This window comes from Meleagris gallopavo, chromosome 1, assembly GCF_905368555.1.
Source record: "Meleagris gallopavo chromosome 1, MGAL_WU_HG_1.1, whole genome shotgun sequence".
NCBI lineage: Eukaryota > Metazoa > Chordata > Aves > Galliformes > Phasianidae > Meleagris > Meleagris gallopavo.
The window spans coordinates 121,481,947-121,501,028 of NC_139404.1; the positions used below are offsets into that span (position 1 = coordinate 121,481,947).

General features: G+C 37.7%; 1 protein-coding gene across 3 annotated transcripts in view; it reads right to left on the reverse strand.

Moving 5' to 3' along the window:
- The window catches only part of FRMPD4 (FERM and PDZ domain containing 4), a 298,975-nt gene that overhangs the window by 7,411 nt on the left and 272,482 nt on the right, over nt 1–19,082 (reverse strand). For 2 of the 3 annotated variants that reach the window (XM_085212165.1, XM_085212182.1), the window contains exons 6-13: nt 15,587–15,691; nt 14,687–14,794; nt 11,396–11,527; nt 7,583–7,702; nt 6,798–6,934; nt 5,579–5,705; nt 3,177–3,266; nt 2,440–2,622 (exon numbers count right to left, since the gene is read on the reverse strand). In XM_085212165.1, coding sequence (XP_085068291.1) covers nt 2,440–2,622; nt 3,177–3,266; nt 5,579–5,705; nt 6,798–6,934; nt 7,583–7,702; nt 11,396–11,527; nt 14,687–14,794; nt 15,587–15,691 — 1,002 coding nt within the window. The remainder of the gene's footprint in view (nt 1–2,439; nt 2,623–3,176; nt 3,267–5,578; nt 5,706–6,797; nt 6,935–7,582; nt 7,703–11,395; nt 11,528–14,686; nt 14,795–15,586; nt 15,692–19,082) is intronic. The other variant, XM_085212172.1, reaches the window with a different exon arrangement.

Below are 19,082 nucleotides of genomic sequence, written 5' to 3' on the forward strand. Positions count from 1 at the left end.
CTTAGAAGGGAGGTCAGCACAGAAAATAAACTCAAAGCATTTAAAGAAAATAGTCAGATTTAACAGAAAAAATGCCATGGTTCTGAAAAACTGCATCCGACAGGCTAGAGAGCATTAAACATACAAAATTCGAGTGAAGCATACTCTCTTTTATTTGTTTTCCTTTTGCCACAGTAAAGAAAATAAACTTTTGTTCATGTTTCTACAGACTTTAAGACCAAATGCTGCCAAAAAGCTCAAATTCATTCTGAGGTGGCTACCCCCTGAACTCACGGAGGAAATAAAAGTTTCGAAGTCCTTACCATGACACATAGGTAGAAGTTACACTGTAGACAAACCATTATAGCAGTCACACAGTTTGTAGTGACTTACAGCTATGTGGACTTTCGCAACCTGAAGGCAACTGATTGCAATGGAGCTAATGGCCAAAACATAATTTATGTTCACAGCTTACCACCAGTCTCAAAACTGCCATATGAACAGTTTTCATGGAAAAAACAACGCATTTTGCTTTCTTTAAAGTATTCTGTGATACAGTATGAGGTTCTATTCAACACGTGCTTCTTTCAAAAGAATTCAAAAACAGCTATGAAATTAATTATCAAACCTACAACAGGCTACTTAATATTTTTTTTCTTTTGGGTGAGTACTTCAAATACTGTGAGCATCGATCTCAATTTTGTGCAATGACTGACAGAAACAGATAATCTCCAAAGAAAACAGTGCTGAAAACAGTGCCGTGCATTGTTGTTAATCTGATGAACAGTTGTGACAATTAATTTTTTATTGGCTGCTTCTCCCAAGTGATTTATGGTTGAGAAGACATTACAAGGAATGAAAAGTAAAAGAACACAACTGCTTATTCATTATGAAAATGACATTTATTGGCATACTGAAATCTGGATATATGAACCTGATACCTTAGCGTATGCCAAGCTATGAAAACATCAGTTGAGAGTAACTACCTGTGTGTGCACACATTTACTCTGTAAGAAATTGTTACATTCCATACTCATTCCCCACACTTTTTATATTTTTTTGTCAAATTCAATCCAGGGCTTCCTAACTTTGTAATTTTGATGTCAAACTAATCTCTCTGGGTTTAAGACTGAATAGTTGGAAGGCATGGAGAGGGGGATTTAGATGGGAATATCCATGGTTTGCAATAAGATAGTAACAGTATTATATATAATATGTTAATATAAAATTTCATGGTATATAGTGCCACATTTTATATGCAAGAAGATAAGAATAATTTAATTTCTGCATTACTTTCTCCATCAGAAAGAGGGGATAACAGCCTTCACTCAAAAGGTCTATGGGCTGTGGGTTTAGCACACTATCACAAGCAAAGAAGCCTCATATGCTTATATTGCTAAATACAGTGAAAGAGATGCTGTGTTCCCCAGCCTATAAATTTCCATGAAGTTGCTGTCAAATCTATTAATTTACAGTAGTGTTTTTTCATTGACTTAAATACAGGGGAACACTTTCAGGTCAGTAAGCCTAAAGCATTCAAAGCAAAAGCTTAGTAAAATATCGCTTGTATATGTTTTTTTTTTTTTAAATGTATATCTCCTTAAGTAAAAAGGCTTACAGAGGACTATTTAGTCCTATGTGTTTTAATAGGTTCTATTTATTTTAATAGTATATTCAAGTTCCAAGTATAATGAGAACTCTTCCTTTAATCTCTTATCATTGTGGTTAATGCTCTACAAGGTCTGTGAAGCCTTTCGCTTCACAATCTAATAGGAGACATACAAAGAAGATCTGGGACAATACAACGTACAAAACTCCAGTCATTGCCACTAAACGCCACAAATGTAAAGTGTTAGGTGGGATTACAGAGAAATTTGATGACTGTAGGTAGAAGAATAGCATCAAATAACGCATTATTAATGGCAAAGAACTTAATTAGAGTTATACAGACTGACAGAAAATAAACTGTCTTTTTACAGGTTATTTCACTGGAAACAACTATGTAATAACATGCAGTGTCCTTAGTAGATAAAACACTGGGTTACATGGGATGCTGGTCTCATACAGCTGGCAATCCTTTAACAGTAATTACATTATTAAGACTAAACAGGCTTCTAGGAGCTCAAGGAACTTCAGAAGAAGTTCAATCTCATCATCACCTCTTCCCACCATGGAAATCAAGGAATACAACAACAAAGCAAATTGCCCAGGGCCAGCCAAGAGAAAAATCAGAAATAGAATGTAAGAGCAAAGCACTCCTGTACATTGTGGACCTCTCAAATTCCTAAGGAGTGCTCTCCATGCACTCTCACCACAAAAAGAGCTAAAAACACAATTTCAGGGTATCGCTCATGAAAACATTTGGAACAGTTAGTACAATTTCATCAAATATTCGAAGAAAAACAACAAAAGCTTTATTTAAAGACATTATATCATCAGAAATCAACAAAAAATACTTACTTTTACATCTAAGACATGCAGCTCAACTCTAACACTGCTTTCGTCTTCTGTAAACATCTCGATCCTGTTCACGTGACTGAAGTCTGCCAGAAGAGCCACCAGGTTTGTTTTGGTGTTTATCACATGACTGATGCCATACCGTGGCCCTACTAACAAAGTCACTTCTGAACGCTTTTCTCCCTGCTTTAGCATAAAAAGGAAAAAATAAAATAAAATAAAACCATGATAGGCACTGCACAGCCACTGCCTTCTTTCATTTTCATGAATCTTCCTTTGCATGATTAAAGATCATTGTATTTTTCTAAGATAAAACATAAAAGAGTATACAATGCTGGTAATTAATTACAAAAAGCAAAGGAATCTGCTCCTGGATATTGACTGTACTGTAGTTTTTAGATGGATAGGTTTTCGATGGATGGATGGATGGATGGATGGATGGATGGAAGGATGGGATTTCCTGCCATTAATCAGAAGTTTCCATTATCAACTGTTTTCCAGAGTAACAGTTTAAGTATTCTTCAGTTAATTGGATGGCATTATTGGCCAAACCCTATTTCCAAACCCTCAGTAAAAATTCAAATTACACCAGCAATTTTATTTTCAACATGAAAAAATAAAAATGATCCATTCAATTTAACAACTACTTTTTAAAATGTACGTATAGAACTTCTAAAGAAAATTTTGTGGTCTACTTTTGCAAAGAGAAGAAAAAAATATCAGAAGAAGAGAAATATTACCACTAGCGTTGCCTTGAAAACACGCCCTCCATATAATCGGAGATCACTGAGGAACTTTAGATAATGCACCTTGGCTTGCAGAGCAGACAGCTGAGGAAAGAGAAACAGGAGTAAGATGTAGTGGTGGAAACCAACACATTACCCAGTTTAAAACAATTAAAATGTGTTAATGTATTGTAAGGAACTGAAATAAGAGCTCTTCAGAGTCTGAAACCAAACCATTAGATGCTTGAAATTCAGATGAGGAAACAGTTTTGTTCTCAAAATTCAAACCGTGGTTGTTTAGTTCAAATGCATTGAGGACTTAGCTATGGGTTACATCAGGGCACTGCAAGAACATCATCACTGCTCCAATGAAGGGAAAACGTTAAACTACTCAGATTAAACATCTGTTCATTGAAGGATTTCAAGGCCAGTCAACAGCTTTCAATTCATAATCACCATCAGTTCTTAAACGTTTATGTACCGATAGAAAGAAAGAGATGAAAGAATTTTATTTTATCAGCTATGTGTATTACATCTTGTTAGGTACTTGCAGCATATGGCATATAATTCCACCTCATTACTGCAATATCCATTTTTTAAAATAAAATTATTCCACTATATTTAGTAGGGAATAAATCTGCAAGCCAAATACAGAACATCAATACATACAATCCTATCATGCAGTATATACCATAATTTACCTCCTTTTTCTCCTTTTAGCGTAAACTACCTACTTAAAAAGAACAAGCTGGAACATATTTTATGAGACTGAATGGAACCAAGAAATAGTTCATTTCACCCAAACAATCTGGAGCCAGAACTTACATATCCCTCGTGTAAATCTTTACATGTGGATTTTATCGAGCTCATCTCATTTTCTATTCTCTCACCAGCCACTGGATTTCTAGTTCAAAAGCTTATTTGATCTCAAACAGCATTTTAAGAGTCCCTAAACTAAGGTTTTCTTAGACTCCAAGGAGGAAAGAATCTGAAGCAGAGAGCAAAGGGGTAATGTGTTCCCCTTCCCTTCAGTAAGTGCTCAATTGGATGGAGAAATACACAGGGCTTGCAAAAAAGGGAGAATCCTAAGAGTTATGAGCTGCCCCTCATGCAAGAGGAAACAAGACCCCAGAGGCTTGTCCTAGCCTAGTACATACAGGTGAGACAGAAGGTTATGATGAGCTCAGATCTTTGTTTCTGAAACTGTCTGCTAAAAAAAAACTGGGTAAGCATACAATGTATTTCCAAAGAGTATATAAAAAAAGAATAAAGCAAAAATAACAAAGCCTGCAGGAAGGCATTATTGCAACTTCTTTTCTAATGAAGAATCAGCACTGAATGCCACTGCCATCATCTGTGATTCCAGCAGTAGTGATGGCTCTCAAAATAAAACTGAACATACACTATTATGATAAATGAAAAGTAGTCGGCATTATTCAGCTTTAACTTCAGCAGTACTAGAGACATACAGTGTTCCATTCAAAAAGATGACTTTTCTCCCTGGACATTATAGATCAAACACAAAGATCTCCAAGCAGGATTTCTGCTGATCACAATGAACCTTAGCTGAAGCAGCTGAAGTCTGGGGCTTTTCCTGTTCAGAAACAAAGTCTCATGGAACAGGACACTGCTCATTTTGTGTCTCAGTTAGTCACTCTTAGGTTCTGTTTATTGTCAATGGAGAGAAATAGGCATTTCTAGGACAAGTAATCTGACCTATTTCTAGTGCCTAATGTGGGATGGGATGAGTTGCTCCCTAAAGTGCCTATTTTCTCTCTGTTGACTACGAAGAGAGACTAGTTGACTTACACAATGAAACCTCTGTATGGTGTCTAAAACCAGACACAGAGCTATGCATGCAACAGTGATGAGTGCATTTCTCAGAGACAATGTCTTCCACACTTCTTTCCAGCTGAAATGAAAGCTTACTGCTAAGAAAAGCATTTTACAATAGCAAGGGTGGTCAGTTCTATAAGGAACATCATCTATACTGCTAGGCCTTGGACATTAAACATATCTAATGGAAAACAGCCCTAAAAAAGCATTTACACTGGCCTATAGGTTAATGCGTTTCAGATCAGAGCAACAAAGAGAGAACAATAACGTTCTAACAAATCTGCCATTAATAGGAAGCCCTACATGAATTAAATACATATATATCTTTATCATACCTGAAGTGTTAATAATCAGTTTTCTGGCATTCTCCAATTAAGAAGATAGTTTAGCTGGGGTATAATTAATTATTTTTAATTGTTCTTGGCTATGCTGTACTGAGCACTGTAAGTAAAATTGTCTATGTTCTCTGAAAATATAATGGCTAGGTGTTTCTCTAAAGGATTAATTTTATAGGTTTCCCATGCATGCCACCCCTTCTGTTCTTTAAAAACATATTTTCCATTAAGATGCAAATGCAATACCTTTTTACCCGGAGGAACTAGGTTTTGATTTGCTTTGACAAGGTGTGAAAGCGCTTTCTTTATGTTCTTTTCTTTCATGCTTTGCAGCACAGCAGATGGAAGAAAAGTCTCTAATCCCCATTCTTTTCTGCAATAAAAGGCATATATTTAATTTCACATTCTTGTGATGATTATTTATCTAAAGACTGGAGACTGTGATGACAAGTGAATGAACTCCTGTAAACAGGAGAGTTAAGTTCAGAGTTTTGCAATAATGCATTATTTTCTATATTCAAACTATATGTTACTTATGAAGATGCTATAAAACGTATTTTATCTCTTTTACATCATTTCTCTCTCTTCCAACATACCATGCAGAAAAGAAGTTTACAATTTGTATGTTTAAAATCTAGACTTTGTTAAACCCCAACTAATTACATAGGCAAGCGCCATTATGGAACTGTTGTATGAAAAGTAGCAAAAGTTGTAGAAGAGTTGTAGAAGACTTAACAACAGTGCCATATTTAATTTCATTTTCTAAGGTTTTAGAACATGCAAATCAGCCAATCATTGTTTTTATCACTTTGCCAACTAGACAGCCTGTTCCCCTCCTTTTGCCCAGTTGCTTTTCTACTTGATGCACCCCTTTTGACAGAAGGCTGACTCTTCACTTGTAAGTAGTTTTTGCTGATTCATTAATAGGATATAATATAACAGCAGAACAAAAGTTGTTGCTTGTTTTTATCCTAGCAGATATACACAAATCTGCACTTTGGATTTTCTTCTTTCCTTGTAGTTCAATACACATAATGCCTAACCTCACCTACAGAGTCATGAAGATAACATAAAACAAATGCCCACTGGATTCTTCTGTATCTAAGAAATCTTTCAAATGGAATCTAAGGCCCCATAGTCTTATGAACCAAGAAATCAACTGAATCTCTATAATAATCTACTAAAATCTTTGGATTCAGGCTACATAAACTTAAATCTGACCACTGAAAGTGTGTGAATTAATCTTATTTACATTTATAGCCTATCACATACGCCTAAATGTACGATTAAATGGTAAAAGTACTGTCCATACTTACAGCTCTTAACCCACAAGAATAAATTTCAGTAACGAATAATGAACTTAAAATAGGTGCACTCCCATCGGAATATTAAAGAACCAAACAAAGAATCTGTGAACTTCTCCAAATGTTTCACTTTTAAAGATCACACTGTATCCTCAACTTACTCTATATATTTGAGGGAGATTTTCTGAGTTTGCTTGGTGGTCACAGTCGCAATATACATTTGTAGTGCAGCCAACCGCAGGGCAATGTCATATTTCAGTTCTGGTCCAAATCTTTCCTGAACCACATCATTACAGCTCTGCCAAGGAACCAGTAGAGGGAGCATCAAGTTCAAAAATGTTGCAATAAAATTATAATCCATTTTCTTAAACACAGTGTGAAGAGAAACCCTGAACTCAGAAACCAGACCACGCTGAAAGTAGAACTGCTGCTTTCAGAGATGTCAGATGCTCACCTGGATAAAGGTACTTCCTCTGAGGAACTGAGTAATCTTCTTTCATGAGTGTTAGGAGGGTGCTAGGCTATCTGGGCTCAGGATAGTAGAACTCTGTCTGGTGAAATGCCCAGGAGAAGGACCACATTGCTCATACACCAGTTTTCTCATCCATTTTACTGGAAGTCCCTTTTCAGACACTATTTCTGTCTGATATTATAATACCAGAAGTAAGTATAAGCAATTATTTTGGCTTTACTCTTTTCAAAAGCCAAACATATTTTGGAAAGACATCAAAGCTTCACTATTTGGCAGGACTTAGGAAGGAAGGGAACTTTGCAGATGATAAAGATTTATACATTCCCCAAGTGCATTGGCCTTATGCAGCAAAAATATAACCCAGGGCTTACTGCAGCCACAGTTTTGTATATGAAGATTTATATATATATGTATATACTGAGTACAGTCATCTTTTTAATGCTTTTTGTTAGCAATGCCCATGCTTTCTCTTACCTGTACATAAAGATATTCAAAAGCAACTGGATCTCTTCTTAAAAGATCAATGGGATCCTTTGGGACAAAGCTAATCCTGAAAAGACATCTCATCTTATGCGAGCTTGGCCTCTGAGTCACCTAGGATAGCAGAATAATCATAATATTGTGTCAATTCTTTATGTGCGATAGTCTGTAGTCATGGGCACTGACCCTTCCTCAACAGAAACGTGGTAACAAGAAAAATAATTCTGCCCAACAGCAAGCTTTATTATGGGCTCCTTATTAAATACTGCACATCAGAATATCATATATATAATATATATATAATCTCATGGAAAGAATAAGATTTGCATAGGCATGACTGCCTAAAGTAACGCATTCTCAAAGCAGTGGAATTCACTTATTTAAAGTCGAAGTGAAAAGAGTGGAAAAAAACAAACCTTAATGGTAACCAACCCAAGTAAAATACAAAGCGAGGTGACCTTCAGCAGGATCAAAACACTTGTGAACTAGAAGGGTGATAAGGCTTTTTAGGAGAGGTCACATCTTATTTCTCAGACCAATTGGCAATACAGGTAGGCAAAGTACAGCCTGGTAGCTATTACTCTCACATCCTCTTCATTGAATCACAGCATGGATTGAGTGGGAAAGGACTTCCTCCCAGTCTGTATTCATATCTGGGATTGCCTCAAACCAAGTGCAACACCTTACTATATTCTAATGTGACCAGTTTTCAAGAGTGTCCAGATCCCTCTGGATGGTGTCTCTCCCTTCTGTTTTGTCAACTGCACCACTCAGCTTGCTGAGGATACATTCAATCTCGCTATCTATGTCATTGATAAAGATATTGAAAAGCACCGGTCCCAAGACGGACTCCCGTGGAACACCACTTGTGATCAGCAACCCACTGGACACAGAACCATTGACCACAGCTCTCTGGCTACAACCATCCATCGAATTCTTTATTCACTTCATAGTCTACCCTTCAAATCCATCTGTCGCCAATTTCGAGATAAGATGTGGGACCACATCAAAAGCCTTGCACAAGTCCAAGTAGATGACAGCAGCTGCTCTTCCCTTTCCACTGATGCTGTCATCCCATCACAGAAGTTCACCAGATTGGTGAGATACTATCTGTCCTTGGTGAAGCCGTGCTGGCTGTCAACTCCTCAACTTGTATGTGCCTTAACATGTCTTCCTAGGCACAGACATGAGGCCTGCAGTTCCCCAGGTCTTCCTTTCTCCCTTTCTTGAAAATGAGAGTGATGCTTCCCTTTTTCTAGTCACCGGGGACTTTGCCTGACAGCCACAATTTTTCAAGTATGGTTGCGTCCTGGCAACCATATACGCCTGTTCCTTCAGAACCCTGGGATGCATGCCATCTGACTCCATAGACTTGTACATACATATTCAGCCTCTTGAGATGGTTTTGGGCTCTGTGCCTATACTGGTAGGGATAAGGATTTCACTTCCCTGAACCCCACTTAGAAGCTCAGGGATATGAGAAGTGTGAGAAGCCTGACTGACCATGAAGAGATGGATGTAAAGAACTTGTGAAGTACCTCAGCCTTCTTCATATCTGAGGAGGCTCTTTCCCTTTTCATTTATCAGAGTACAGCCTCCTTAGCATGTGTCTTCTGCCCAGTGCATCTAAAGAATTCTTGCTGTCTTTCACAGCCCTCACCAAGTTCAATATGATATTCACCTTGGCTTTCCTGATCCCATTCCTACACATCAGGTCAACATCCCTATATTCTTCCTTGGCCACCCATCTCCACTTTCACTGCTTATACTTTTCATTTTTTTCCCTTCAGCCTGACCAGAAGGTTCTTGCTCAGACAGGCTAGTTTTCTGCCTCATTTGCCTGACTTCTCATTCTGGGGGATGGAGAGCTCCTGTGCTCTTAGAAAGACATCCTTAAAGTGCTGCCAGCTCTGTTCTTTTCCTTTGCCCGTAAGGTGAGTTTCCCAGGGGATCTCATCCTACAATTTCTTAAACTGCCTGAAGTTTGCTCTACTGCAGTTCAGGATCCTGACTTTACTCTTTGTCAGGCCTGCGTTCCTCAAGATCACGAAGTCAACCAGGACATGGTTGCTGCAGCCCACACTGCCTCCAATCTTAACTTCTTTAACGACCTTTTCTGTTGTTTTCTAGCAGATATGTGGCTGGTTGAAATTTCCCATTAGAATGAGAGCCTGTGAGCACAACTGTTTTAATCCAATACAAAATTTGCAAGAAACTGTGTCTTTTCAGTTTTCCTGAGTTGTTCTGGATTAAGATACCTACCTTAGAATTCTGACCAAAACAGATCTCCCATTACTTAAGAAGGTAAAAAAGACTTCTTTTTCTGTTGGTCAGCACAACTGTTTGCTAAGAATATGATACAGTAATCTGGACATATTCACTGGGCACCATCAAAGAGCTAATAAATAATTGGATGAAAGAGTAACAGTCCAATAAAACTATTGTGAGCCATGGTCAGCAGCAGTGCTATAATAGCAAATTAGAGTATTGCTGACTTTACAGGAACTTCAAAGAAGAAATTAATGAAGTTTATGTAGTTTATTTAATTACGTTAATGTAGTTTGAAAGTTAGAGTACTTTACTATCAGCATCTTTAATTGGTAAGACTATACTTTTAAAATTCTCCAGTGGACAGTCTGTACTGCACTAACAATGTTCTGAATGTATGTTTATCGCACATTGTCTCTGACCTCATTCCCAAGTATCCAGACATAGTCTGTATGTATAAATAAAAGCTCAGGATGGGATTTTCAAAAGCTCTCTGTGTTGGTTTACTCTGATCCCTCTGATTTCAATGGGAATTTTACCATTACTTCAAAGAGAGGCAGCTAGGCCATAAGAGCCAGCACTGAGTACTCCTGGACATTGTGCATTCATTGAGTAGCTTGTACCACAGAAAAAGAATGCTAACATGGCAAAGCTAAATGCTTTTAAGTTAGAAAACACTAGAAAGATCATGAGTGGCTGATCTGACTTCCTCCATACCGCTGCACAGAGTGTAGTTATATGATCGAGGGAATTCTGACATTTAAATTAAAATACGGTTCTCCTTCTCTTTTAAAAAATCCAGTTATATATATATTTTTTTAATTTAGGTGAAAAAGTTAAAAATACAAGCATTCTCCTGACACACAGAAATGGCATGGAGAATTTCAGGCTAAACAGCCTGGCCAAAAGGAATAGCAGCTGAAATCAGGGCTGTCTGCTGGGAATCATGAAACAACTTTACGTCTACCCAGAACTGGCCTGTCAGCAGCCTGATTTGCCTCCCTGACTTAAGAAGAAAAGTCACAACAGCATTTTCTGAGTCACAGAAATGACATAGTGTCACTGCATAACCAAGACAAAAAGCTTCATCAGAAGGAGTATCGTTTCCCATTATCCAGATACAGATCTGCATAATCAGACAGGAATCAAAGATCAAAATATGCTTTTAAAGGAATTTTGGCAGACTGGGGTTCTCAGAACTATTACAATGGATTTGCCAGCTATTGAGAATGTTCATTAGCTGTGACACATACGATACGAAGAATGGCCTTGGTAAATATTTTAAGTTTGATCTTTTATGAACTTGTTAGTACATTTTAATGGCCCAGTGAAGCAATGACATGAGATGCCTGTGTAGCAGAAAAATAATTATTCCATGACAATTTGATTCTTATAGCCATATGTAAATACTGCCACTATTTGACAGACTATAACAACCTAAAAATCTTGCAGTTCACTTGAATAGTTAAAAGTTATTTAATATTTAAATGTACTCATTAACAAGTGTCTTTAATATCTTTCACATATAATCCCACAAACCTGAGTTAGAGTCTCCTGTTCATGTAGCAAAAGAAGTTTTGTTCCAGATCCTTCCACTCTTTGCTCCAGCATCAGTGAAAAGTGTTCAATACACTTGATGGAAAGCTTTTCTTGCAGTGTTAAGATGACATCCTAATTCACAAAAGATTTATAAAATATGCTTTAGTATATGAAAAGCTTGGGTCCAAGTTCTTCACACACTCAGTATGTATATAGCTTAGGGTGGAAGCCCAGCAATTACAGGAGAGAACGGTTGTATTTCATGCATGTTCTCTGTGAGACATTAAGACAACACCCACATTCACCATGGGAAAAAACTGATGCCTTTATATTCAAACATCCCTAGTATCATATATGTATGCAAAAAAATACATACACGCAGTGAAATTACAGCTTTCTTGCAGCTTAATATGCAAATCATACTTGTGTGGCCCTTAAATCATACCTCTTGGTCTCTCTGTACATAGAACCTCTCCATAAGAAAATGAAAGAGGGTCTTGTCACTCTGCTCTTTACTTATCACAGAATCACAGAATGGTTTGGGTGGCAAAGGACCTGAAAGCCCCCCCAGCCCCAACCCCTGCCATGGGCAGGGCTGCCCCCCACCAGCTCAGCTGCCCAGGGCCCCATCCAACCTGGCCTTGAGGCCTCCAGGGATGGGGCACCACAGCTTCTCTGGGCAGCTGGGCCAGCTCCTCACTGCCTTCTGAGTAAAAGATTTCCTCCTAACATCTAACCTAAGTCTCCTCTATTTTCTTTTAAAACCATCCTCCCTTGCCCTATCACTATCAGACCATACAAAAGGTCTGTCTCTCTCCTGTTTATAAGCTCTTTTTAAGTACTGAAGAGCCGCAATGAGGTATATCTGGAGCCTTCTCTTTTCCAGAATGAACAAGTCCAGTTTCCTCTCTTATTTTTGATAAGGCCACCAAAGAATATAAAAAGAATTTATAAGTCCAAGGCAAAAATTAAACTAAGGCCTTTCTTTGTTCTTACTGCATGTTGCTTTTCTTTTGAAATCCACTTATCGATAGTTGTGCTTCATGAGTATACTTGAGTTTAAAACACTGATGGAAAATGTGACGATACCTGTGCCAAGCAGCAGCTCTGAATTCAGGGATCAACTGAAGTCATAGTATAAAACCTATTTCTAAGCAGTTTTTATCATTTTTTTTTCACATTGGCTTACATCAAAGGGGAATCAGTTTGAGAACAATTGTTTCTGAAAGAACAGCTAAACAAATCTCAAAACACATTTAACCGATCTGTACTTTGCTTTCACAGAATGCTTTGTAAATATACCTAGAGTGTTATTTCATCTGGTAAGGTACCTTCTGCTTTAATGAATGCAGTAGCAAAAAGAAATATATAATAACCTATCTTATAGTTTCACATCATGCTCATAAAAAGATTAAAGCATTTCAATCTAAGAGATTTTAGATATGCGTAAGTATCCAGATGGATAGGATTTACTAAGGAGATCATGCTGAATCATAACCGAAGTGTTTTAAAATAAGTTAGGAAGATTAATTGATCAATTACAGTGCGTTTATTGAAAATCAACACCACGTTGATGGAAGGATGAAAAATGTATGTAGGAGGATGGGGGAAACTCTGTATGCTGTTAAGAATAAAAGACAGTATTAATGGATAACGAGCAATCACTCTAAATAACAGAGGTTAATATTGTGCTGTTTTTACTAAAATGGAATTTATTGCTTCTACATTAAATCTACTTAAACTCCCGAACGCTGCCTAAATACAAGAGGTGTAACAGTAACTTGAAAAGACATAATATTAAAAGTATTCTATTATATGCTGGTAATAAGACACTTACAGTGCATTGTTTGCTGCTAACTGTAAGCAGATTAAAAAATAATTATTCCTACAAATAATCAGAATGACTAAGGTCGAAGCAGGCTTCAAGATCAGTACAGCTTGGTCATGGAATCCACATTTGGTATCTTCCAGTTAGATATATGATCTTACAGTACATGACACAGCCGTGACAGAGTCACCAAAAAACTCATGTGATTGATAACCAAAGACTGGTCTTTGGAGGCAAAATATCCTGAAACAGATTGGTTGCATGCTTATAATATAAAATACTAAAAAGTGGGCTCATAGGAAAGTGGGTTCATAGGCCTTAGAAGGGTATGGAGACCTCAATATCTACATAAAACATGACTTAGAATTTTTCACCCAATCAAATTCTCAAAATGACTGAAGAATTTCCTTGTCTCACAGCTGTAAAATGGAGGTTTTTATCCATTCCTCGGATTCAATTTATGCCTCAGGTATATGTATGAGCTACAATCAGAAGTTGCAGACTGTTCTTATGTGGAAGTTCAATAGCTGTTTTGCCCTTTCACCTGAAGACTGGAGTAAAATGCCCTGTGTTTAACTCAGTAAATCACTCTCCTTGCCGTTCCAATTGATTAAGCATACTACATAATCACAGTGAGCAGAAAACTAGCCTTTCTTCAAATATGCATAACATTACAATCTCTGAAAGCCAGCAAAACCTCGCATGGCAGTTGAAAATTACATCCTCAGCCTCTGCTGCTTATTCCCACCCATACATCTCTCATCTCAGTGTCACAAGGTGCATGCTACTGTGCAGTGACCTGGATTTGGTAGCTGATCTGGGTTAAACTAGCTCACCCAAACAAAATCCTTGAGAGAATAACAGCATACGCTAGTCTTGCTGCTTACTACACTACTCCATGGCACTGCCAAACACCAACACTGGCTCTAGTTTAGGAACCTACAAGAAAGAGTGTCACAGACACTCCCCGGTAGCCTGGATTGCAGGCCAGGGCTTCACCATTTTATTTCTCTATTTGAAAATTGTTACAGAAAGTTTAGATGACATTAAACTGAGATAAGCAATTTATGACTAGCGTAATCTTAAGTATCCCATTCCAAGTTCACAGGACGGTAAGCTAGATGATATTCAATTAGCAACTAACATCTTAATCTTTTAAGATCTTGACTTTTGCTGACAAATCATACTAAATATTTGGCAGTGTATCAAAGTGGCATGTCCATGCAATTTTAATTGGACTCCACTCACATTAAAACAATCACTCTACTTTTTCTTTATTGACAATACAACACATTTTAAACAGCTGAAAAATGGACCAAAGCCTCATTATTTCTTAGCTGTTAATTCAGCCCCAGTTGAAGACACTATTGATTTTGTTCTTTAAGCATACAAAGTAAAAAATAACTACTGAAGGTCTTGCAAGACAGTTAACGAGCATTCTTAGCATTGCATATCAAGCCTACCTTTATTGAAGTGCTGCAGTCAAAACGGAAAGATTTGGTTTGTCCATTTTCAAGGTACACCTTCAGAACATTTGGCATGAAAAGAAGTGAATTGTCCTTAACTGTTTCCTGCCAAGCAAATTAGTGAATCATATTACACCACATAACAAGGGAAATAAAAATGCTGTTCTACAAAGAATATCAATCAGATGTAAAGGTAACATCCGAAGATAAGTTTGTTGAGTTTAATTTATAGCAGAATTCACAAAGCCCTGCAAGTGTCCAGCCATTACTGCGACTAAATATGACAATTCATAAAAAGGATGTTAAAATAAATAGGAAAAGGAAAAAAAGCCTTTTTGTTTAAAAAAAAAATTGCTTTTGAAAAAATTTAGTATCAATTCATGTTTGGAATAGAGCTGGATAAAGATATCAGTGTGGAAAAATATTCTATGCCATTATAACATGAGCCAGCAGTTCATGTCTGAGAAGGATCTCAGTGCCTCTCAAAACAATGCTCATTTTGCTGGAAACAACTTCAGGCTGGTAAAACAGATCTCTAAGAGGTCCCTAAGGTGGCGTTAATCTGGTTTGCTGACATGCTACTTGCCTTGAATTTATGGTATCCTTTATGCATTAAAGAGTATAAAGAAAGACATATACATGCTATCATCACAAAATGCCTTCTCTAACATTTTAATTTTTGTTTTAAGAAGGGACAAGTTTTTCACAATACTATAGGCCCAGTGGACTTCAAAAACAGACCTTCTTGAAACTTCAAATACAGAAAAGCCCTCCCCTTTGTAAGCCTATCACTCCTGTTCCTATTCCTGCCATATAATTCCCTCACTTTCTAGCCTGAAAGCATACCTTTGGATGAAATGCTCAGTCCTTCCTAAGCTGAAATAGTTGAATACTCACCGACACCTGGCCATTGATTATTACTTCTTCTGAGAATCGCACTTTGACAGGATTGGACTTCAATCTTGCCTTTTTTGCAGCACTAATAAAAGCTGATTTAGGAGACTGGAAGGAAAAATGATGACAAAACAGATCACATAAATTCAAGTTAACACCTATCATTAATTTTTCAGTTTCTCCCTGTTTCTCATACTCTGGGAACTCCACATTTACAGCAACGCTTTGCACACCATTCACTGAAGAATAGAAACGTAGTCAAACCATAATGCTTCCAGAAATAACACACATGCACATACATACAAGCAGTCACTGATGTACTTCATGTACTGAAACGTATCCTGCAGTCAGACTGCAGCAAGGAGAGGAGCTCCTGGTGTATGCACAAATTCCTTGTAGATCACTGTAAAGCAAACTTGTCTGCATGAATGAACACTCTTCAGTGAGCAGTGCGCGATCTTTCCTTCAAACACAGAATGAGAATTTTTTTCTTAAGCCTGTCATCCACTACACACAGTTATAAACACAACTTCTGCAAAAAAAAGTGTCTGAGAGCTCTGCAAGAACAGTGGCATCTCATTATATAAGCTCACTTTGAAGCAGAGATTAGAATCACCAAGAGGCACATGTAGGCTTCTCCTGGAAGTATCCCATACACAAACCTCGTAAACATTTTGTGGGACCTCAGCGATTAAAAGATCAGATGCTTTCCAAATTTTCTTCTGTGAACTAGTTAACTTTTACCTGTGACCCTGGAATCACCTGAGATCCAAATGTTCAGCCCTTGGAAAAAAACAACTCTCCAGTAAAGAGGGGTTTGACTAACAACTGGCATATCTGACCAATTTTTGGTATTCACAGTAAAAAAGATTTCCTCTTCATTCTCAGGTCAATCACAGATACAGACCTTCTGGCATTGCCCAACTCCATAACCACTGTAATAGATGATGGAAGCAATTCTGGCCTTGTTGAAAATCACTGTGTTCCTTGAGGCCAGGTTTTGGTGTATCTGATGTGAACGAGGACTTTCAGAATTTTTTCCAAACTTATAGGAAGTGGCTTTACTAGTTTTGAATACTGAAAATACTAACTCATGTTGGTCTGCTTATGAGAAATTATAGCAGGTATCAGTGGTGATGATCCTGAAATAGCTTCCTATTATCAGTGCAGCGTGGCAGCAGTTCTCATAAACACTGAAGGTCTTGTTCACCATCACTCAATTTTTGACTTCACTAATAATCTGCAGGAGTGATGGAGTAGTTCAGTGCCCCTTGTTCTTGTCTTCACTGATTTCTATTGAGAGACAGATGAAGAAGTGAAAAAGTTTATTTATTTATTGTGATGGAGAAGCTTTGTTTCTAGATACTGTCAGGAGTAAGTCTTTAGCTTATTTCAGAGTGCCTCTGATTTATCATCACGTTGAATATATGCTAGCTTTTACCATAAGCTCAGCATCAAGCAGGATGAGCAAGGAATAAAAGATGCTTCACTGTCCCAAGAAAAAATCACAGTCATCTGATATATCCCAGAAATATCACAGCCACCTGACAATTGCTGGAGTGCAAAACAGAACCAGGAATTAAAAATGAACACTTCTTCGTTTCTACAGTTCATTCTTACCTTTTCTCTAACTATGTCTACACGCTTTTAACCAGTAAATGATAGAAAGTTTAACCCCAATATCAAACCAAGCTCAGTTTCTAAAACCAGTGTTAAAATGTAGAAGGATTGTAGAAGATTAGAAACAGTAATAGGAAAAAAAAATGTTAAAAAGAGTCAGTGTTTCAGGATGTGAGTCAAAAAACAATACACTTCAAGAAGAGACAACATAGAAATGCTAGACTGCTTACATATTATAGTCTAGAGATTAATTCCTAGAAAGACTCAGGTTACAGTAATACCATGACAAATATAATCACACACATGCCTTGTCTAATTTCCCTCCTCCTCATTTAATCCCTTCCTGCAGTGTGCATAGGAGATATTCTACATGGCATCCAATAATGGACTACACCCTGTCTGCTCATGCTGTCATGGAACAGCACAGCTACCTGAGTTGGCTAACTGGCTCTCCTTTGCAAGGGCAAGGGAAAAGGAGTGGCTTTCACTAGCTCTTCTTGCTGGAAGGGGCTTTTTACAGCTTATCACAGGTGGGTCACCAGCCTGGCTTCTCTTTACAGGAAGACTTCCAAATTTTCTTCTAGATTCTGGCGAGGTTATTCCCATAGAACAAATATAGCAATCTGGTACGTGGCGTTGTCATCCTTTCCTTCTGCAATCTCAAAACTCACTTGCAGAAAGCACAAACACTTACATTAGTGAAAAAATAGGGATTGAAAATTGACCATTGATGGGGAGCCCAAAAAGACTGCAAGGTTGGAACATATCTGCAATTCCCTGGAACTCCTCTGAGTCATGGGTTTAATGTGCATTAGTGCACAGCCAGAGAAGCATATCGTGGTCAGGTACGAAATGTGCAGCTTCCCACCCTTTTCACTTCTGCTGACGTTTCCTCCTGCATGTGGTAAAGGGGCTGCGACTCAGGCCCCTTGCCAGACAATCTGAGTAAGCGTGAAAGTTGGTTGCTTTGTACTGCAAAAACTCGACCAGCTGAGCTGACTGCTTGGAGGGGCATTGGTTGTTTAGAGAATTGAGTAGTATCACAGCTTTTGCATGTAATTGCACAGTCTCACTGTTTCTATCTCTGCATCAACTTGGCACTTGACATTTTCCCTTTGAGAAAGGGACTATTTCTAAAAAATTGAGGCAAATACCTATGAAAAATTTGATTTTGATTATCGAAACTTGCTTGTCTAACAAAACATTAACAGAATGATGTGCCATTCTATTAGATTTTAATGCCTTTAGATGTGCTGGCAAAGAATGCTATTAATTAATGATTCTCACAGTGCCATTTTCATTTGTTTCTGAGACGCCGTCTTTTAGCCAAATGGAAGCCATTATGCTCAGTTAATGACCTTAAGCAGGAGGTGTTTACAATACTGCAAAACATTTATCAGTGCAAGTAAAGTATTTGCATTGTCACAGATAAAAACAGCTTAATTAGTGTGACTTTCGCAAAATGAGGGGGCATTTTAACAATGAGTCAAAATACTTCAACAAAGGCAAATTTCACACTGTGTGACCTAAGCAGTGTTAAAAGCTCAAATTTAACAGAAATTTAAATAATCTTTACTTGTTTGCACAGAACTCAGCTGATCATTTCAACACTGCTTAGAGAAATTGCTAACAAGCGAGATGAGTCACTGCACAGAGATCTGCTTAGAGAAAATGACAGTGAAGACTGAGACTCCCCTTTTCAACCCAACTTACCGGGGAGGGCAATACATGCGCATCCCATTAGCTGAGTCAAAACATGAGAGACTACCACAATAAGAAGAGGCTTTCTGGAAAGCATTATTTTTCTAATGCTACGGACTTTTCAGAATCAGATCCTATTTTTGACAGCAGCCTTGTCATGGGCTATTTTTGTTTGAAA